This window comes from Polyodon spathula, chromosome 7 (assembly GCF_017654505.1).
Source record: "Polyodon spathula isolate WHYD16114869_AA chromosome 7, ASM1765450v1, whole genome shotgun sequence".
Lineage (NCBI taxonomy): Eukaryota > Metazoa > Chordata > Actinopteri > Acipenseriformes > Polyodontidae > Polyodon > Polyodon spathula.
In genome coordinates, this window is record NC_054540.1 from 21,865,895 (window position 1) to 21,888,613 (window position 22,719).

Sequence of the window (22,719 nt, forward strand, 5' to 3'; positions counted from 1 at the left end):
TGAAACTTGCTAGTCCTTATGTGAAGTGCCTAAGTTGGAATCAACATGCTTAAAGTTAGGAATTTTTTATCCGAATATAAAATATAACGATTTTTTATAGTATAAAAATATATATTTATATATATAATTATATATATATATATTATATAACATAAATTTATTATATAATATATTATATATAATATATATTATATATATAATATATAAACAAAGCCCTTTGCAATATCTCATACAGATCTCAATCACCTCTTTGCACCTCGTTACTGAGCGACTACTGTCTGTATTATATATTTTTAAACAATGAAATAAAAGTTCGGCTTGTGAAGCATCCACACTAATTTGACAGGTGGTTTATTTGCACTGTGCGGGAGCTTGTTTGATGCTTGAGCCACGGAGCACTCACAGAAGCACCGCCTGGTTTTCAAAATAACTGATTATCGCCCACCAATACTGTATTAGTAATTTCAGCTCCAATCAATTAAAATACGATGACGATAATGTTCACTATGGTATCTGTTTATAGTCTATTAGTTTTAAAATGTTTAGTAGTACAACTCGTTAGTACAACCGGCCCCTTTGCTAATGACATATCCAGTCAGGTTCGTAACCCAGCAGTATACATCTTCACATTTTTGTAAAATGACTTTACATTTACTTCAGAAGATTCAACGTTTCAGTAAATTCAAACGATAAACTTCACATCTCGCGCAGAGGGAGAATACAAACGTTAAAGTTTCAAACGCCGTTCAGTGGGTTGGCATTGCAGACCGGGGGTTTCAGTTCCGCGTTACTGTTTTCTAAGCATCACTCGTGAACGCTTATTCACCGCTGCTACTCCCCGTTAGAAAACTGACTTCCCTGCATTTTTTTAACGCAATACTGAATGTGAAAGTAGATGTGTACACTTGTTTGAAGTACCCGCCCAGAGGACTACTGAGACACGTACATCAACTAGTCCTCATCAGATTTAATTCGCCGCGTCGATTGTGAGTTTCTAACCCTGAGATTCCTTAATCAGTCATTGTCACTACAAACAAACTATTTACATACATACCAATAGGTTTCTTGTTGTGCCCCACCCATAAATGGCGCCGCGCCGCCCCACCCCTGTAGTGATCCAGTGGATCAAGAAACCCCGTGTGCTTAAAGGCTTTTCACTAAACTTGCAAGATAAACAGAACATAAAAAAAAAACTATGTAATTTAACGTTTACCCATAGACTGCCAATTAAATACACCTATATCTACTGGAAAATGCAATTAAATTTTCTTTCATGGATGTCTTGAACTGAAGCGAAACAGCTTGTTTTCTTTCGCCGCCATTTTGGAAACCCTGATGACATCACAAAGTACGTTCCCTGCGTGCTACGACGTTGAGCTGCTGCTGCCGAGTGCTAACTGCAGAGGAGACAAAGCGACGAACTAATTGACTCATCGTTCAATTAAATACTTTTTAATTTAACTGTTTGGGTACCGAAACGGACTGTAACAGAGTTCTGGACATTCTGGTATGTATATTTCGGTTTTCTTAAATGGTTTCATTCTGGTTCTTTGACGTTTAAAAAGGAGGGGGTGTTGGGTTGATCCGGTTCCCAGGCTGGTTCTTCCAGTGTTCTGCTGCTAGGATCTGGTTCTGCCTCGCCAAGTTGAGTTCCTGTTTGGCCTAACATGGCTGGGCCTCTAGTTACTGTTGAAGTAGTGAAACCGATGCATTTATGTATCTAGCGGAAATGAAGGATGTGAAAACCATAACGTGAGGTTTGCTTTATTTTATCATCAATTTTTGTGCATCAATCACACAGCACAAGGTACATTCCAATAACCGATTATGAATTGTGTTTTTGTTATTGTCTGCATTTGTGACGGAGGTAGGCCTCTATTGTTTACGGTAGTTGATTGTACCAGCTTTAATTTGTGCATTTAAACAAGTGAACCACGGCTGTGTGTACAGCACGTCGTCTCAATACACCTCTAAGGTGAGCTGTATGACATTAGGTAAAAAAAATAAAAACTTAGCGGGTGATACAAACATAATGTTTCTCGTTCTCTTTAATTTTCAAGATAAACACATCTCGACCAGGTTGCAGTGCAAGATCATGTTTAGCATTATTTATGGTATATAGTAAAATAAAAATGGTGTTGGGTTTATTTGTTTTTATTAAGTAGGAAATCATCTCATTTATGACCACACTATTACAAGGCTAAATTAACTGAGTTGCAGACCCCACGCTTGTAATTGTGTGTCTGATTCCAAACCAAGTAGATCGCTAATGTCACCCGATAAGTTGATTGTGCAGTGTAACGGATTTACATATTTGTGGGTATGTAGTTTATAGTTATAACATTGGTGTTAATAAGATACATTCAGGTTGAACTTGGTTGCATTTACAGTATTAGCAAGATGCAGTGGTGGTTACATAATTGCAGTACAGTTTATTGTACATATATTGATTACTCTTTAGTTTTACAAACCATAAAGCTTGCTTTCCTATGGAAATTTAGAGAATCAGATTTGCATACTGAAACATTGACCCGGATTTGGACTGGCTTAAAAAAATAATTCATATTCAGCACAGTAAAATAATTAATAAAACTGGTTGTAAAAGAAACGTATACAATAATTTTGCACAGGAATGTTGCCATGCATGATTTCTCCCAAACAGTAATAAAGACACTTTGGGAACATGAATGTGACAACTCCTTTTAACCAGATCTTCAGCTCCCATTTAATCAATGACTATGGCCTATTAGGTGTTTTGGGGGGGGGACAGGGCTTTTGGGAAAAAATAAACCTAAAAAACATATACACATTTTTAGGATAAATGAGAGTGTGTGTGTGTGTGTGTGTGTATATATATATATATATATATATATATATATATATATATATATATATATACACACAAACACACACAAACACACACACCATATTCCTTCAAATTTAAGATGCAGCCTAAATTTCCCACCGTCATTTTGAAGAAAAAATAAAACATAAAATAAATATGCATTTATAAAGGTACAACCTCAATTACGCCTATGGAGGCAGTTTGTGGCTGTCTGCTGTCGCACAGAGCATTACAGTTGTGCGCTGCTTCATATTTCCAGTCACGGTTACTTGCACCTGTTTTTCTCTCAATTTGTATTGTAACGCTGTTGCTTGGCGTGTCTTAAAATACTGATGTCTAATCAGCATTTCCTGAACATTTTACTTGTACATCTAAAGGAATAGTCTACTGCACTATCTCCAAGACATGCAACAAATTGCTTATTGGGGGAAGCTAAAAGGCGTTTAGCAGACCGGTTTGTTGAACACTTCGGTAGCATTTGCATTAACACCACTGCATTTCCAGTAGCCCGTCACTTAAACAGTGATGATCGCACTACTGAAGACATCAGTCTGTGTCACCAGTCAGTACTATGGAACAAATGTTGCTCGGAAACAAAAGGAACAACAGTTTATCTTCAAACTGGGAACTTTGGAACCTCTGGAAATGAACATTCTATTCTGATCATGACACCACCCATAGAATGTCTGTATAATTATACAATCTTGAATAATATCATGCATTTACTTTTCTTTTTAAACAGCAGGGGCTTTTGCCCAAAACATCCTGAAAATAAAAGCTATTTTAAACAAGTGTACATTTATAAAAAAAACTTTTTCATATGCCATCAATTTTGTACACTGCAGTTAGATATATATATATATATATATATATATATCATATATATATATATATATATATATATAGATATATATATATAATTAACGGTTATCATGAAACTTATATATATATATATCATGATATATATATTATATATATATAATATATATATATTTCGAGTTTCAAATGATAACCGTTAATTAAAAATATATATATATATTAAGAATTTTTTTTTTTTTTCTTTCTTGACCTTATATCGGTGCCATGCCATGCAGTCTCATGGTTTGATGTCAGAAACCCTAGATGGAATTATTTTCCTGTATCTCACTGAAGCCCATCTATTATTTTTTATAGTATACGGATACTGGTATCTGAAATAAATAAAAAATAAACAAGTGTTAAGGTTCAAATTGCAAGTGAATTAATGAATAATAATAACTAGGGGTGCACCGATAATTGGTAGATATCAGCATGGCACCAGAAAAAAACACAATTGGCTATCGGCAGTTTTTGTTATTTTAGCTGATTTTAATGTACACCGATATTTGTACTTGAATTTCTTCCAGCACAGAATTAAATTTTTGGTCAGGCGTGCTTAGCAATAACAGAAGAACACTGAAACACTAATTTTCCCAGTGCTGTGTAACGTGCAACCAAAATGCAGTAACTACGTCTCTAAACAGCAGTGTTTAGATTTTTTTTTTTGTTTTTGTTTTTTTAATATCTGAAGACAATAGGATAGCGAGTTGTGTGCAGAATATAAAATCCAGCGATGAACTACGTGTAGAGAATATTACTCTGATGCTTATATAAATAAATAAATGGGTTGAATCCTAAATAACATTGATAGTTTAAGATTATTGTTATTATTCATATTAGAGTAGATGTAGCCTATACAGTTACCAGACTAACATTCACCCTAAGTAATGCTTTGTAGTTGGTTTCAGACTGACAAAGCTGTAATAAATATACAGGGATAGTTATTATTCGTAAGAAAATAGTATTAACCAGGGAAATTATTGTGCAAATGCAGCATCGATGAACGGTTAGTTACAAAACTGCCTCTGTGATGTCGCTGCTCCGTCCGTCTCTCTAGCAGCTTGGTATCACCTCAGGTCCTCCTCCATAGCTCACTTTATCAATTCCTTGAATGGAAACAGTTTCGCTGAAAAGCACCTTTTTAAAACCAAGACTACAGCAGCAATGACAACAATCTCCCTAACTTCCAAGGAATTGTGGGCTGTCTAAACGTTAAGTGGGAATTACATTTTGTAATTTTTGTTTCTCTTTCTCTGTTTGTTTATCTTAATCAGCATTGGTTGCAGCTGTATTAGGTGGCATTTTGAAGCTGGACTTGATTACTGTGCTGTCTTGTTTAATAACAAATTCAAGTTTGACTGAATTTTGTAACCTGATATTTTCATGACATCTTTTTGTTTTTGATTAAGTGAATAATTCAAGTTGGGCTGCATTTTTAAGCAGTGTATTCTTAAAATAAGAATTTAACGACCGTCATTGTATTTGACATTGCTTAGGCAATTTTTTTTTCTACTGACACTGTACAGTATAGGTTGAAGTTATAATACGCAGTGTTTGACAGCAAGTGGCTATTAAAAATTTCATGTTATATATTTTTTCTACAGATGTTTTTTCTAGTACAAATGTAAAATGTTTTTTTTGTGACTTGTAAAACAAATGTATAAATTGCTGACAAGCACACACTATAATACTACGTTATTCTTTGTATTCATTTTCTGAGGTAAATGCAACAAGTAAACAATACCAGTTTTTTCATAAATACAACAAGTAAACGATATCTGTTAATTGTTTAACATTTATCATTATAAAACAGTTTAAATATAGGCCCTATGTCTTGTCCTAGTAGTTTACCTGTCTATTATCAATATCCTATCGGTATCGGCTGATATGGGCAGATAACCATCGGCTATTGGTATCAGCCAAGAAAATCTTATCCGTGCACCCCTAATAATAAAGTAAATTAAGTTACTAAAGAATATTAAATATATATTTTCTTTTGATAATTGAGGAATGGTGAATAAAACTTGGTCGATAATGAACTGCAAAAAATAATGTATTTAAGGAAAATGTTTCAATGGGGTATGCCGTTTTTTATTAGTCGCTGACAGATTTGTTTTGCTCGCTTGGTTGGTGCTCTCATTTGTGAAGTGTCAACACGTTACTTTTTTTATTAGTATTCATGTGTTCACAGCTCATTGGCATCTATGTGACCTCTTGAAATGAATGTTTGTTTAGCTCAAAGTACTTTTTTAATGTTTTAAAATTTTTGAATAGCAACTAGTTAGATACTTTTATAACATATGAAATATTAATTCCTTTATTTTTATTTTAGGTTATAAAGACGAACGTAACACATCTGAGCAAAAGGATGCGTGATGGTGCCACAAAAATTACACTGATTGGAACAGTAAAACTCACGTGGACTTGTGTAGAAGACTAAGTGATGGACCTCACTTTTCATATTATCACAATCTATTAAAAAAAAAAAAAAAAAAAAAAAAAGACAAGACACATGCTTCTAAGTCACAACATAAGCTCTTAAAAGACCTTTTTTTTTTTTTTTTTTTTTTTTTTTAACAAGGACATTTGTTTGGATTAGAGGACACATTTCTAAAATGGATAGTGAGGAGGATTTGTCTTATAACAGTGAGGATACAAGTTCAAAACATGATGATTTTACAGAAGATAATGGAAAGCCACAAAATACAAAGGGAAGTGTTGATATTAAAGACAAACCTGGCCATTCTGAATGTGAAAATGTGCATACTGGCTACACTAATACTCTTTGTGATGCAGCAGTTTATGCCAATTCTTTTGCAACTTCACCAGGGACATTGGCTAAGGAATCCTGCTCTGTGACCTCTCCTGAAAGGCTGTCTGATATGCCTCCTGAGCTGGCTTCTGGACAATCAACAATAGACACACCAACAGCAATATTGCCTTCTCCAGAATGGGTGTGTGAGAAAGACATTCAGACTATAACCTCAACTTCAGATGTAAAAACCAAGGGTCCAGTTTTGAATGACGACCAGGGTTCAGTTTTACAGCAAAACAAAAAAACTATGAAGAGAAAAACTGAAACAATTGATGACGAGACATCAGAAAAAGTCAACAAAACCAAAAATATTAAAGAGGAGTCAGAAAATTGCATAAATGACAGTAGTGAGGAAAAGAGTGAGACCTTCATTGGTTCACCTGGCAGATTTGTTGCTAGAGAAAATGATGAATATGGAAATTTGCTTACCGGGTACACTAGTACACTTTATGATGTAGCAATGGATGCTGTTACACAAAGTCTTCTGTCATCAATGAGAAATAATGTTAACCCAAGGAAAAAGTCACCTGCTTGGAATCATTTTTTAATATCCCCAAGAGATAATACCAAAGCAATCTGTATGTACTGCATGAAAGAGTTTAGTCGGGGTAAGAATGAAAAAGACTTGAGCACAAGTTGTCTAATGAGGCATGTGCGGAGGGCTCATCCTACGGTACTTTTACAGGACAGTGAATGCTCTTCAAATTCCATTCCTAATTCGGTTGCTACCTCTGTGTTGCCTCCCATAAATCCACCCAATAATGGGGAACTAGCATCTCAAAAGAATACTTCCATGGTATGTTCACCAGATGAGATGGAAGAGACTCCACCTAAGGAAGAATTTCCAACGACCCCAATATCGGACAAGTGTGTCAAAGATGAGACTGGCATGGCTTCTTCCCCATATTCCAGTAATAACCATAATGAAGATGCAATGGAGAATCAGTCTGTCACTCCAAAAAATTCAAACTCAAGAAGAAGATCTGCTGTTTGGAAACATTTTTATCTATCTCCTGCAGACAGTTCAAAAGCAGTGTGTATACATTGTATGAATGAATTCAGCCGCGGGAAGAACGGAAAAGACCTGGGAACAAGCTGTCTTATAAGACACATGTGGAGAGCCCACCGTGACATTGTTATAGAAGAGAATGGAAATGGTTCAAGTATTCCACCACATTATTCAACACCCCCCACTTTGTTACCAACGTTCCAGCTCCCAGACACAGGGGATTCAAAATTAAAAAAAGATTCCCATTTCATAACCTCTTCTCCTGAAGGGATGACTGATGAGGTGCCACAGAATATCAATGAAAGCATGGACATTAAAGAGGAGCCTGATGATGCACTTTATCACCTGTCTACTGGTCAAGCATTAATAGACACACCAGTAACAGCACTGTCTTTTCCTGAAGGGGTTAGTGAGAAAGACATTTTGCTTACCTCATCGCCTGATGATCTGTCTGAGGGTCCAAGTTTAAATAAAGACCAGAGTTCAGTCTTCCAGCAAAATAAGAAAATTATGAAGAGAGTGAAATCAGAAGTGTGGCATCATTTCATTGTATCTCCAGTTGATCATCTTAAGGCTTTATGTAGATATTGCCCCTGTGTCATTAGCAGAGGAAAAAGAGGGGATTTTGGCACAAGCTGTTTGATGAGACATCTGATGAGGCGTCATCCTAATGTTCTCAAGAACCAAAAAGGCACATTTGAGAATATTCCTTCATCTCCTCGATCACCCTATGCTACACTAGCTGCTGCAGAAGCTCTGTCATCTAAGATTACTGAAAACTCCTCCATGGTTGAGGAAAAGCCACACATATTACCTGTTACTAGTAAAAAGACATCTAAATTGTGGAATCATTTTTCTATCTGTACTACAGATCCAACAAATGTTGTGTGTTTGCACTGTAGTCGCACAATAAGCAGAGGAAAAAAGACTACCAACCTCGGGACAAGTTGCTTGTTCCGTCACATGCAGAGATTTCATGGAAATGTTCTTGAAAACAAGGGCAATGTCTCAAGAGTTATGGTATCTTCCTCTGTAGACCTCCAAGCCAGATCTGATTCAATGGAAACTACTACTGCTACTACATCTGAAGACAGCAATGAAAGATACAATGAATATCATCCAATTGCCAAAAAAATTACCAAACTTGTTGCTGAAATGCTTGCATTGGACCTTCAACCACCATCCCTTGTGGAAAATGATGGATTTAACAGATTACTGGAATATCTTCAACCACAGTATTCCATACCTTCATCAACCTATTTTTCCAGCACAGCCATACCTGAAATGTATGAGAGTGTGAAGGAAGTAATTGTTTCACATCTTAAGGAGGCTGAAGGTGGCATTGTTCATTTCACAGCTGGAATTTGGGTTAGCAATCAGACACATGAGTACTTGACACTTACTGCTCACTGGGCAACCTTTGAATCATCTGTTCGACCTCAAGGGCAAGATTTCCACTGTTCTGCTCTTCTGAATGTTTCTCAAATTGACTGTGATTACAATCTCACGGACATTAAGAAACAGATAGAATACTTGTGGGACACATGGATTATATCCTCTGGTCTGAAAATTGGCTTCACTGTAACAGATAATCAGAGTATTGCAAATATCCTTGATGACAATGAACAAGCAAGCATGCAGTGTTTTGGACATACTATTGATCTCATTGTAAGTGAAGCCATAAAGAGTCAGAGAATGGTTCAAAATCTACTCAGCACTGCAAGAAAAATTTGTGAGCGCGTTCATCGTTCAGCAAAGGCAAAAGAGAAATTGGCAGAGTTGCAAAAAGCGCACGACTTGCCTGAAAATCAGCTAGTCCAGGATATCCCTTCCAAGTGGAATACGTCTTTTTACATGCTTGAACGTTTAGTTGAACAGAAGAAAGCAATCGATGAGTTGTCTATAGAGTGCAACTTCAGGGAACTGATCAGTTGTGATCAATGGGAAGTGATGCAGTCCGTGTGCCATGCTTTAAAACCTTTTGAGGTTGTCTGCAGGGAGATGAGCACCCGAACAGCTACACTTGGACAAGTTATTCCATTGATTCACATTCTAAACAGAAAGATAGATATGTTGTTTGATGAAACCATGGGTATAGACAACATGCTAAAATCTTTGAAAGATGGCATGGTGAGCCGAATGTCCTCTGCACTTCACGACCCGAGGTACGTCTGGGCTACTATGTTGGACCCCCGTTATAAGACCTCATTATTTACAGAGGAAGAAGCAGAACAGTATAAACATGAACTGGTCAAAGAACTAGATTTATCATATTCTACCTCAGGAGAGAGAAAGCCTATTGTTTCTAATGGCTGTAGCGAAGTTCCTGCTCCATCTAACAGCGGTCCCAGTAACAAGGACAACCTGTGGGCCCTAATGGATGATATCAGAAATAAAATAAGAGAGGAAAGACCGAAGTCTTCAGAACTGACCGTACTTGAGTACTTGGAGGAAGAAATAGTGGATCAAAGCTGTGATCCTCTTGATTACTGGAACCTGAAGAAGTTCCTATGGCCTGACCTTGCCAAAATAGCTATTAGATACGTGGGATGCCCCCCAAGCATCATTCCAGCAGAGACACTGTTCAGTACAGCCAGCAAGAGCTGTAGCCTGAATCAAACAAGGTCAATGCTGGAGAATATAGAAAGACGGATCTTTTTAAAAGTAAACCTTCCCCTAATATATTTTCAGTATTGAAGAATGCCTGAACTACTGTTTGATGGAGTGGGAGTTTAGCTATAGGAGGATGTACTGTAACTTTTTTTTTTTTTTTTTACAGTTCTTTTTCTTTCTTACAAATTTGTAAATTAATTTCTTCTTGTGCCTTATGCAGAATTCTTCAGGTCAAAATGCTGTAAATACTTAGTTTACCCAAGGTGTAGTCCATGAATTAAAGTGAGTATGTGCTGTAGTTACTAGATGATCTACTTAATGGTTCTTGAAAAATGCAGCCTTAAAGGCAAAGCTGTGACTGGAAATATGTTTTTTTTTTTTTTTTAATAAGGTAATTTTATTTGATTCTTTCCTTGTGTATGTGTCTCATGGTACTGTTTAAATTTAGAAGATTAGTTTCCTTTTTATATTCCTGAAAGCATTTGTATGTAACAGGCAATGCATATTGGTACTGTATAAACAGTATTTGTTCAAATTTATACTTTTATCTCTCTTAAGCACAAATTGTTTATATAACTAAATGTTTTATTGAGGGTTAAATTATGGGTAAAAATCCAGTGAATATACAGTGTACATTTATACGTATTCATTTCCATACTGAATTTTTGTAAGTGTTCAGACTGGAAACATACTAATAATGTGGTATATTGTAAATAAATAAAGCATTTTTCTCTTGGAATGGGTTCAAAGAGTTTGTATATGTAATGGTATAGTAGTGTAGGGTTATTTTTGCCTCATTGATGACCCTGAACAGTCTGGTTTATGTACTTCGTGTGGCTTTGTTGCAATGCAGCACCAGTTATTGAAAAATATTAATCAATCAAGACTTGCAGTAAGAAAAACGGTAAGGGTACGGACTTAAATCGGAACACAAAATCTCTGTACGTGAGCTACTCAAACTTGATTATTCTTGTATTTGCATTTCTTCTGGTTTATGGCAGTAAATATTTAAAAACCTTTTCATGTAGACACAGGCACACAAATGATTTAATTACATGAACTTGGTTGTTACTTGAATTACATGTAGTTATCTTACAAGACCTACAATTGCATGGTTTATGATTCCTCAGTTCAGGGAGCAGAGATGGGCAATTCTGGTCCTTGCAGATCAGGGCTTTGTTGCAGCCATGTTAATTATTTCATAATACCTGTTCAACATGATATACAGTACAATGGCCCTCCAGGACCAGCGATACCCATTCCTGTTTTAAAGTGGAAACGTGCAATCAAACTGTTACACGTTTATGGTTTCATCATGAGAACTACATGTTTTCATCATGAACCACAATTTGTTATATAGTGTATGTTTTTTAGCACAAATGATCAAATTCTTTTTCTTTTTCAATGCTTCAGATGTATAATATCTATTGTATTCCCCTTTAACATTAACTGTCATTTACAGTGTATATATTATAAAATGTACATGTGCAGAGCATGCACAATATAGGGCAGCTTGCATAAAAGTGGAGTAACTGAAGAGCAGCTACTCTCAGTAAACAGCAGAGGAAGCTAAGTGCTTCCACCACAGCTGAGTAAGCTTACTAAAGAAGTAAATCAGAGAGTTAAGTTAAACCTGGGTACAGGGTGGTTTAGTAGAGGAGGGGAGGCTACTTTTTTCTTTCATTTAGTATTTGGAATATAGATGCATATTTATTGGATTTCAAACAAATGTTTGATTTTGAAGAGAGAACAAGACCTGGAAGAGTATTTAGAGATCGGATTAATCCTCCTGACATGTACAGGAAAAATTTCATCAATGACACAGTTTTACAAAATATACAGTCAAGGGACTGGTAAAGAAGATTTCTGGAAACATACATCTGACAAATAGAAATAAAGCAGTTTCATGCTGCTACCTGTTTTTTTTTTTGCAGAGCTGTGGGCTGTGTGTGCAGTTTTCAGTACCTACTGTAGTACCTGGATCCTGAACATTTAATTGGTCATCAACCATTTAAAAAATAAATAAATAAGAAATAAAACCCCCACACACAATTTGTATAATCTTAGCTGTTATCATTTAAAAATGTGTTAATAAAGATTACAATTGTAATTTTGTTCAGCTATTTTAATAAAAATAAATAAATAAATACATACATACATACTTAACCTGACTCTGATTCTGGAAAGGAGCATGCTATTCTTACTTCTTCCTGCCTCATATCGCTATCTGGTACCTCTTCAATATAGGCATAGTTTTAGGGTGTAATCTCTTTAATTGTAAGTGACGGGGAGTCGGTCTGTCTTTCTACAGGTCCGCCTCCAGATCTATTTCTTTCTTTTGCTATTTTTCTTTTTGCCTTTTGATTCAATTCTTTCCATGCAACCTGTAGCAGTTTACTGCTGTTTGTAACTTTTTCCTCTGCATTAAACAGCTTCTTATTTCCAGCCTTGCTTTCTTTCTCTCCTCAGTTTTCAAGTCATGGTGTCTGTCCTCTGTAGTCACTTTAAACTGCCTGATTTTCTACAAGATGATTTCCCCCCCCCCTTTGTCATTTTGTTGCTGTTTCCAGATCTAGATAAAAATAAATACAGGTAGGTTGCCATGGTTAGAGTAATTCTATTTATGTATCCAAATTTGTGTTTGGCAAGTTGTTATTTTAATTTTACAGGCTTTGTATGTTACAAAAAGTTTGAAAAATAAGATGGATTTATGTTTTGTTATCGTTACCTGCATTGCAAAGTTGTTTTTAAGGGTCTCCTCTTTATTAGGTGTATAATCTCCAACAATTGCCAACAGCACTACTTCAGATTATATAAGCAAAGGTACTCTACGAATTGTAAATATAAATGCTAGAAATTGCGTAGGCTACAATGTATTGCATGTGGGAAAGAAAAGTATTCCCGGCAAGTACTTTAAAATAAATGATTTTAGTAAGTTTTGCATTTGTTTTTTTGTTTAGTTCACATTTGCTTATTAATGCTCATACAATTATTTAAAGTTTGTTTAAAAAAACAAACAAACAAAAAAAAAAAAAACCTTGATACCGCAGTGAAAAAATAACTATATTGAGAAAATAAGTTCAGAATGGGTCTGCTACAAAGGAAAATATTGGGGATTGAAAAGGGGCCTAGCGTAGTGAAAGTAGTAGTAACATCTGTGCAACCCAATTTTACTCTCGGAATAACTACTGGAGTAGCATTACTCTAGAAGTCACTAATCCACTTTTATGCAAGCCACCCATCTTTCAGATTAACCCCATTATGCTCCACATATTAGTTTATGGTTTTTTATTTCTGATAATGTTATTTTGTACTTGTACTTTCAAAATTTTAATGAGCAAATTCATTCTCCATCTAAACTAATTCATCATCTGCATAAATTATGATGTATTGAAAGCATAGCAAAACACATGTAAGTGCAGTGCATTTAAACCAGAGTTAAAATAACTGCAACACAATGCAACAGACTTTAATAAGGCTTACACTTTTGTATTAGAAGTATATTTAAAAAATGGTACTGGTATTTGCATGCACTGCTTTGATGATTCATTGTTATTTTAAAGTAAATTACTGTATTACTGTGTTCCTATTATATCAAATTAGAGCAGAAAAAAATACTGTGATCAAAATAGGAGTCCAAGTATTTAAACAGCAATAAAACAACAGCGTCAGACTTTAAAAAATAAAACGATAAATAAATAAATAAATTTGTTCCTAGTCTTATTCAATGACAATCGATCTATTTTATATAGCGCCTTTCACAGTGGACCACCATCACAAAGTACTTTACAAGATGAAGTACAACTAGAAAATCTATAACACTAAATACAGAGAAATGCATAATACATGCTATACAGTAAAAATACATTAAATATGGCTTAAAGAGCATGGATAGCAAGAGAGAACAGGTAGGTCTTGAGAGCTGATTTAAAGTGAGCGATGGTAAGAGCATCAAGCAACAAAGCTGGGAAATTGTTCCAAAGAGTCGGAGCCATGAAGTTAAACGAGCGTTCTCCAAGTGTGGTGCACTTTTGCTTGGGGTTAACAAGTAGGCCAGAGTCGGAGGACCTCAGCTTGCAGGCAGCGACATAGTGGGTCAGCAGGTTGAGCAGGTACTCAGGACATGTGTGATGAAGGACACTGTAGGTGAGCAGGAGAGTTTTGAAAATAATCCTGAACTTTACAGGTAGCCACAGCCGCTGGGCAAGATGGGGGGGATGTGATCACATTTTTTACATCTGGTACGGATCCTGGCAGCGACATTCTGAACTAGCTAGTCTGTTTTATGGTGTGTGTCAGGAGACCACCATATAGAAGTCAGATAGTAGTCAAGTCAAGAGGAGACAAATGCATGGCAAAGTATCTCCACATCCGGGAGGGAAAGGTAGGGATGGACCTTCGAGATGTTTCGAAGACGGTAGAAGGAAGATCTGATCACTGGGCAGATGTGGGCATCAAAGGAGAGGCTGCTGTCAAGAAGTACACAAAGGCTTCATACTGTGGGGGAAGGCAGCAGCAGACAGTTTCTGAGGTTCTGGGCAGCTATATTGAGATGCTTGAATTAAGTTTTACATCCTACTAAAAGGAGTTCACATTTGCTGGTGTTCAGCTGAAGAAAATTGGCAGACATCCAGGCCTTGATGTCTTGAATGCTAGCCAAGAGTCGGACCATGGTAGAGGGGCTTCCAGGATCGAGTTTTAAGTAAAGCTGGGTGTCATCAGCATAGGAGTGAAACATGAGGCTGTGTTGGTGGATGAGGTGACCCAAGGGAAGCATGTTAATATTGAAGTTGATGTTGTAGATATTGAAGAGAAGGGGCCCAAGAACTGATCCTTGGGGGGCACCACAAGTGACCGGGTTTGTAACGCCACTGCACCCAGCATAGAAAATAGACTGCATGCGTCCGGATAGGTAAGAGGAGAGACAGGTTCCAGAGATTCTAGCATACTTCTGAAGGAGGTGAACAATGCCATGATCTGTAGTGTCAAAAGCGGCTGTTAGGTCAAGGAGGACAAGCACAGAGGGAGCACCAGCATCAGCATTGAGCAGGAGATCATTCACAAGCCAGAGCAGAGCAGTTTCAGTACTGTGATGCAGCCAGAAGCCAGACTGCAGAGATTCATGCAGATTGTTATCTGTGATATGTTTCACCAGCTGACTGGCTACAGCCCTTTCAAGTTTTTGAGAGAAAAGGGAGAGTGGAGATGGGATGGAAATTAGATAAGTCAGCCAGGTTAGACGTTTTTTTGAGTAGGGTTGTAACTTGTGCAAGCTTAAGGGCAGCAGGAACCGAGCCAGAGTCCAGGGACAGGTTGAGAGTGTGCCTAATGGAGGGAGCAAGATTAGAAGCACAGAGATGGACAGGGTTAGTTGGCCAGAGGTCCAGGGGGCATGTTGTAGTAAATGATTTCAACAGCAAGCCAGGAACATCAGCAATGGAGTGAGGAGAGAAGGAGGAGGTGGTCAAGTAGTAAACTGGCTTTGTGGTGGGAGAGCGTAGAATATATGTTGTCCAATTTTTCTGAAAGAGGAGAAATCATGACAGGTAAGAGAGGAGGATGAACGGGAGGTGGATATGTCGGTGGCTACATGTAGGATTTGGTCAATGGTCTTAAAGAGAACATTTGGTTTACTGTGTCCCATAGTTATGATTTCAGAGAATTATTTCACCCTGGCCACGGTGAATGCACACCTGTAGCTTGTGAGATGGTCGATCCAGATTTCACTGTGAACCATTAGTCTGGACAACCTCCACTTGCACTCAAGCTTGTGGCAGGCAGACTTGAGCAGTCGAAGTTCAAGGGTGTACCATGGGCAGTTTCGATCTTTCTTGATGGTTCTGGTTGTAAGCAGGGCAATAGTGTCAATGATGTGAGTAAGGGTGGCGTTGTAGAGGGTCACCGCATCATCAACTGAGAACGGGAGAGTACCAGTTAGAGGGGATGTAGAGACACATTCTGAGAGTTTCAGAGGATTCAGCAGATTCTTGGGATGGAAGGAGCAGGGAGATTAATATCAGCAGTGATTAAGAAATTGTCAGAGAGATATCCGAGATGGACAGATTGGAGATATCATGGCCCCTGGTGATGAGCAGGGTGTGTCCTCGGGTGTGAGTGGGGCCATTGACAGATTGAGAGAGTCCAAGACAGTCTAGAATCGTGTTGAAGTCAGTCACTTGATGGAAGGCAAGTCAACATGAATTCTGAAGTCACCTAGGAGTAGGATTTTGTCAGTAGAAGTGCAGACGAGGGAGAGGAATTCTGAAAATTTGGCAATAAAAGCAGAGTTGCTATTAGGTGGACGGTAAATAACAGGAAGGGTGAGGGACATGGGAGAGGGGAGCTTGATGGCGAGATGCTCAAAAGAAGAAAAGGCAGGCAAAGAAAGAACTGACGAAGCGAGCACAGAATTTACAATAACAGTAGTGCCTCTGCCTCGGCCAGTGAGGCAAGGTTTTAGTCAAAGAGGGAATAGACCTTTGGGGTGGCTAGATGCTCCCAGTGCATGTTGTTTACATAGTGCCAGATTTCAGCTAGACAGAGATCAAGTTTGGTATCGGTTATAAGACAAGACTCAGAAAGGATGACTTGATTGCCCCACAGCTAATTTAGTGGCGAGACATCCCGGAAGAAATCGAGTCATCGGTCCTGAGGCACCGAAATTAGAGCGGTCCGGCATGTCAGGGAAAAGGTAATAAGACAAACTTATCTCTATTTTCTGGAAAGTAATATTATTACTCCAACTAAAAATTGAATGTGTTAGATTACCTCATTATTGACATACAGCAAGTAATATTATTACAGTGACGCATTACTTAAGTAGCGCAACACCCTAATAATGATTATTACTATCATTATTATTATTATTATTATTATTATTATTATTATTATTATCATTATTATTAAGAAGAACATTATGTAATGAGAAATGTGGGCGAGTCGAGGATTTTGAAAATGTAAACATTTTGACTGGATATCTATCACTAAAGTGCTGGATTTTAGCTCTGTTCGTAGACTACCATAAGATTCAGAATTCTTTAGCAAATAATGCATGCACAGTACAAAGCACTCTCTTATAGAACGTTGGTATTTGTTTGGTACCAGTGCAATGCTATGTCTGACTTTTCTTTCCCTCTATTTTATATTGTTTTGTGGCCAAATAAGGCAGGCTGCACTTGCGGTTCTTTAAGTTTATCCTAAAAACTTCTTGTAAACCCAGTTTAAGAATGCAGCTTGATATCAGAAGTCACACAAGGCCAAACTGGAACACTGACAAACATTTAAATATACTCTCCCATGTTTTAATATTAAATTAGGTCACTTGGATAATTTTTCTCCCTAAAAGGTAAACTTAAATTGCCCAGAAGGTAGGTGCCAAAAACATGACTTATTTTCTATTTTTGCATGTAAACCAAGCCAGGCTCATTCTTAATGATTTGTGCTTTAGCTTACCTCCAGTTATTGTTAAGCTGCAGAAAGCGTGAAACCCCATTTTGTGCTGCAGCCTCGCTGATGTGAATTTAAACATCTGGAATTAAATTGAATTGACCTCAGAAGCAAATTAAAGGGATATTACAACTCAAATTATTGTTGTGGTGAGAGGCTCACACAACCTATCAAGGCACCTATCAAGAGAAAATACCTGTAAGAATTTAATTTAAGTTTCCCTTTCAGAACATTGCAGTTTATCCGAATTAATGGTGACAGATCTTAATTGTATTTTATTTGTACTTAAAACTGTTCCCCTAAAAGATGACAACAAATTAAAATGTGTTTTAATTACTGGGATACAGCTGTTGGGGAGAAACAAACCATAAAATACTACAGAAATACAAAATAAAATTGTACTAACCTGCAGTTGAAGGTAATACTTCATGTAGTTTGTCCATAGCTGAATGGAGGTACATGGCATGAAATATATTTGGTATACCCTTGTTAGCTACAACACTAAAATAAATAAGAGGATAGATCAATATCTGCTGATTTTCATCTCGTACAATGATGAATAAAAAACATTTTGAAAAAATGCAAATACCTACATGTAAGAACAACCTTTTGCTGCTGCTACTATGTTAGACTGGAACCGGGTATATTATAAGGCACAACTCCTTGCGAGGCAAAATTTAATATAGTGCCTATAGGAAGCCTACAGCCCCTTGAACTTTTTCACATTTGTTGTTTCAGTGCCTCAGAGTTTCATGCTTTTAAGTGAGGATTTTTTTCCCCACTTATCTACACACCATAATCCACACTGTTAAGGGGAAAAAAGTTTTTATTGAGAAAAAAAAAAAAATTATATATTAAAAATACAAAACTGAAAGATCATAATTGGATAAGTCTCCAGCCCTCTGAGTTAATACTTGGTGGAAGCACCTTTGGCAGCAATTATATTTGTGAGTCTGTTGGGATAGGTCTCTTGATCAAATATTGCCAAATCTAGGTGTGCATTCTCCTTTAATACCCTTCCCCTGATCTGTGCCTTTCAACAACTTTGTCCCAGAGTTCTTTTGAAAGCGCCTTGGTGCTCATGGTTGAGTCTTTGCTTTGAAATACACTACCCAGAAGAGGGAACCTACAGGAACTGCTGAATTTATCCTGAAATCATGTGAATCACTACAATTTAACAGAGGTGGAAGGCACTTAAGTTTGTATGTGATTTTGAAGATGATTGGTTACACCTGAGCTAATTTAGGATTGCTATTACAAGGGGGGTGGACTCTTATCCAGCCAAGCTATTTCACTTTTTATTTTTAAATTAATTTTCTTCAAATTTCTAGAATACTTTTTTCACTTGAAAGTTGTGGGGTAGGAAATGTTGATAAATGGAAAAAAAAAACAATTTTAATTCCAGGCTATAAGGCAACAAAATGTGAAAATTTTGAAAGGGGGTGTAGACTTTCTATAGGCACAGTACATATCGCATATTGTATAGGGTGCTGTACGAAACATGAATGGGTCAAAGCATATATAAGAATTTAAAAAATAATAATGTAAAGGGTTTTTGTTGTTTTTTTGGGCGTAAACAAACGGTTTAAATGATTTTAAAAAATATATTTATTTCAGGGTTTCGGACAAAAGTCCTTCTACACAGCTGAAGAAGGGCTTTTTATCTGATACATCCTGAAATAATCTTTTGAATCATTTAAACCTTCCGTGTACATCCACAAAAAACCTTTTCATTCCTTTTTTTTCATTCTTTGTACACTGCACTTGTACCTCCTTCGAAACCTATCTATTTATTTATCTACCTATCATTCTATATACAACAGTCTGGCTCTATATAGGAGGCAGTGTGGTCCAGTGGTTAAAGAAACGGGCTTGTAACCAGGAGCACCCCAGTTCAAATCCCGGCTCAGCCACCGGTTTATTGCATGACCCTTAGAAGTTACTTAAGCTCCTTGTACTCCATCTTTTGGGTGAGATGTTGTAAGTGACTCTGCAGCCTAGTTCGCATAGTTTGCAGCCACATAGTTCACATCCCCTAGTCTCGTATCTTGTAAACCGCTTTGTGATGGTCCACTATGAAAGGCGCTATATAAAGATTATTATTATTATATTCTGTGTGCAATGTCCTGCTTGTTTATTACATATCTGAAAGCTCCCACATATTAGAAATATAAACGCTGGAGCTTACAAAATTGAGGACCTCTTGATGAGATATGAAAAATAAAAAGGATATTCCCCAGTTCGAGCTTTTATTCAAAACTGTGTTGTACCAAAGTACCTCTCCTTCAGGCCATATCAGATGTTTCCAGAAAACAGAATCAACTGCAACTGTAAGGCCTAAAAAAAAAAAAAAAGAATCTGTGAATACAAATTATGGTCCTAAGTGTTCCTCCATTATATTCTCATTGCTGGGATAATACAACGTAACAAGACTTCATCACCCGGTAGACAGGCCTTTCAGTTTCTGTTTTTAGCCGTGCAGATTGTTAGGGATAAATTACCTTTGGTAACACAATGTGGTTTCAATGGCTGTAAAGTAGAACATCAAAAGTTACAAACACATCTTGAATGGAGGGTATTCAAAAATTGTCAGTGTCTAACGTGTGTTCATGCTCTTTATTAACCAAAAAGTCTACACCTTTAACATGAGGAATAAAAAGAAAACAAAACTTATGACAGGAGACCTGTTTTTGCTCCCTTCATGAACTGTTGCTGGTTTCAATGGCTGTGTTTGGTTGACAGGTCCTTTTGTAAGAGTAAGGTTCTTAACTTTGAGGTTCCAGTGTAAAAAAAGCTTGTGTGATATATTATACAATACAATGAGTCAGAACGTACTTACCAAGGCAGATTATACCAGCTGGAACTGTGTAGAAAAACAACTGTATGACAGAAAGCCTTCCATTTACCAAAGCCATCAGTAACATAAGGCCCAGGAATATGCAGAGTTCAGATCTAAATACAATGATTGCAAGGGCGGATAGACTGGTAAAGATACCATGCTTTTGTTGCAACCAAGCAGTAAAGGCCAGCAGAACTGCAATGATAAGAAAGGATTACAAATATCAAATTAATAATCATAAGACTCAACTGTTCATTAAGCAATAAAGGTTACAATTACCCAAACATTTATGACTATAAACTCACATAGTTTATACAGATATAACCTACTAATTATAAAAACAACAAAAACTGACAATCAGAATGTGGTCTTCCTACAGTAAATCACCAGGTGGATGTGTGCATCAGAGCAACTTTCTGAAACTGGAAACATGAGAACAGAAGAGTAAACCACAGGTTTATCCTAGCTTTGCTGGTCCCGGTCTTTAGCTACCATGGTTTTCCCTTATACTATTGAATGTTGAGCTAATATGAAACACAGTGATCATTAAACCATAATATACTATAATGTACTTTAAAAAATCTACATGCAGTAAAAGGAAACTGGTTTAACAGTAAAAACGTATGTATTATATGCAATAACCACATCTATGGACAAGGCAAACACATTTGGTAGTGTTCTTGTACTATAAAACATCAGATGGAGTGATTGTAATGAAGCAGAAAGAGGATGCCACTGTTGATCCGAAGAGCCTTCTAACTTCCTTCTGAAGTTTCCAGAGTGCATATGTCACACAAAGACCCAAACAGCCCCTCACTGTTTTAAAAGAGGAACAAAGTCTTAAAATAGGATGAACAATGTGTGTCAAAGTATAAAGAAAAAAAAAACATATAAAATTGAGCTTTCAAAGTTTTTAACTCACCACCACAACCTGCCATTATCTGCATTACACCCCAACTCTTTTCATCATCACACAGAAGTGATATTAGTAAACAGTGTTACCATGTTGACCTTTTGAACGTTATGAAAGATAAAACAGGAACTTAATCTTACCTGTTATCTGTGAGTAAAACTTTGATGCTTCAAGAACTGAAAGGACATACACTACTGGTGAACACAGTACTGAAATAAAAAGTGGTCCAAGAAATGTTCTTGGGACAACAGGAAAATCATTATGGTCATACTAAAAGAAAAAAAAAAGTTACATGTATTAATAATAGTTCCTACATGGTTACACAAAGTTTGTTATAGGATATCAGCAATCATACTGAAACACACCCCGGTGGTTAACTCTTTAAACAAAAAGTAACTTAAAGAAAGATAATTCCTAGGATAAATTAAACACTGTAAGTATCCTATACTGAAAACAATGGACATGGATATTCTATATGTACAGTGGTTGCTGTTTTGATGTTTACCAGACCGGTTACAGTTAGCAATATTTAAAGTTGCTTTTGATTCAAGAATCATATTAACGTGCAGCAGAAAGCTACACCACAGCGCAGATACATTGGTAACAAATTACGCTTAGCTTAATATGAACACGTCATAACAAACACAGGTTGAGACACATGATTTTAAATACTACTTTTTTTTTAGTGACGGTTTGGCAAATAACTCCAGCTTTTTAGTTTATAGTATATTAAAAATACACATTTTGAATTATATACAATAATATAATTTAATGCATGGATCGGGTTGGACACATTAATGACAGACCAAACACTATTTACTTGATAATCAGTTCACAACCCTATTTGAATCCCAGTCGATAACATGCAGCATCTCACAGTTTCACTGAATATATTTTAATTTGTTCCATACCATTTCTAAATCCAATCTGTGGTAAAGAATGTCGTGAATTGCCTGAAAATTAAAACTCTTCTCTACCTTGGTGTAAGGGCATATCAACAAATGAACAAAAACTACAGATATGATAAGAAACAGCAGGGACTGTACTGTGGAGTTTTTTTTTTCTCTGCCATGTTGCATGATCTTCTCTCCAAGGTTCAAAGTTGAAAGGTAGAAGTTCTTAACAGTAACCAGGGAAACAGTAAACTTTTCTTCATGCGCTTATTATTTTCAACTTGCTTGTATGACTACGACAACTCTGACACATATCTAAATGTGTTTAATGTTTTTATTTATTTATTTATTTATTTACTCTTAGATGTTTGTATTATAAATCGCTTAAAACACTTGTGTTTGTTTTTTTTAGCCACTATTGTGTTGATGTCGAGTCAGCCTAGCAGAATGCAATGTGTTGATACCGTTGTACTTGTAAGGATGTTTTA

General features: G+C 36.6%; 2 protein-coding genes across 8 annotated transcripts; one reads left to right on the forward strand and one right to left on the reverse strand.

The window, feature by feature from the left end:
- Positions 1-262: 262 nt before the first annotated feature.
- On the forward strand, positions 263-10,879 carry LOC121318346 (zinc finger BED domain-containing protein 4-like). The gene is made up of 2 exons (XM_041254905.1): positions 263-1,507; positions 6,036-10,879. The coding sequence occupies exon 2, from the start codon at positions 6,319-6,321 to the stop codon at positions 10,222-10,224; it is 3,906 nt and encodes a 1,301-aa protein (XP_041110839.1). The 5' UTR covers positions 263-1,507; positions 6,036-6,318; the 3' UTR covers positions 10,225-10,879.
- LOC121318347 (dol-P-Man:Man(7)GlcNAc(2)-PP-Dol alpha-1,6-mannosyltransferase-like) lies at positions 4,061-22,514 on the reverse strand. 7 transcript variants are annotated; one of them, XR_005950596.1, is made up of 6 exons: positions 22,250-22,514; positions 21,479-21,608; positions 20,426-20,620; positions 19,775-19,923; positions 17,593-18,087; positions 4,061-4,809 (listed from the first exon to the last, which is right to left on the reverse strand). XR_005950596.1 is itself a non-coding variant. In XM_041254907.1 (5 exons), the coding sequence occupies exons 1-5, from the start codon at positions 22,415-22,417 to the stop codon at positions 18,076-18,078; spliced, it is 654 nt and encodes a 217-aa protein (XP_041110841.1). In that variant the 5' UTR covers positions 22,418-22,514; the 3' UTR covers positions 17,080-18,075. The 7 variants fall into 7 exon arrangements, 2 of the variants coding, with proteins under 2 accessions (XP_041110841.1, XP_041110840.1); XR_005950599.1 differs by lacking the exon at positions 22,250-22,514 and having other exon boundaries at positions 17,593-17,668; positions 17,993-18,087; positions 21,479-22,046; XR_005950597.1 differs by lacking the exon at positions 4,061-4,809 and having other exon boundaries at positions 17,080-17,668; positions 17,993-18,087.
- Positions 22,515-22,719: the final 205 nt, after the last annotated feature.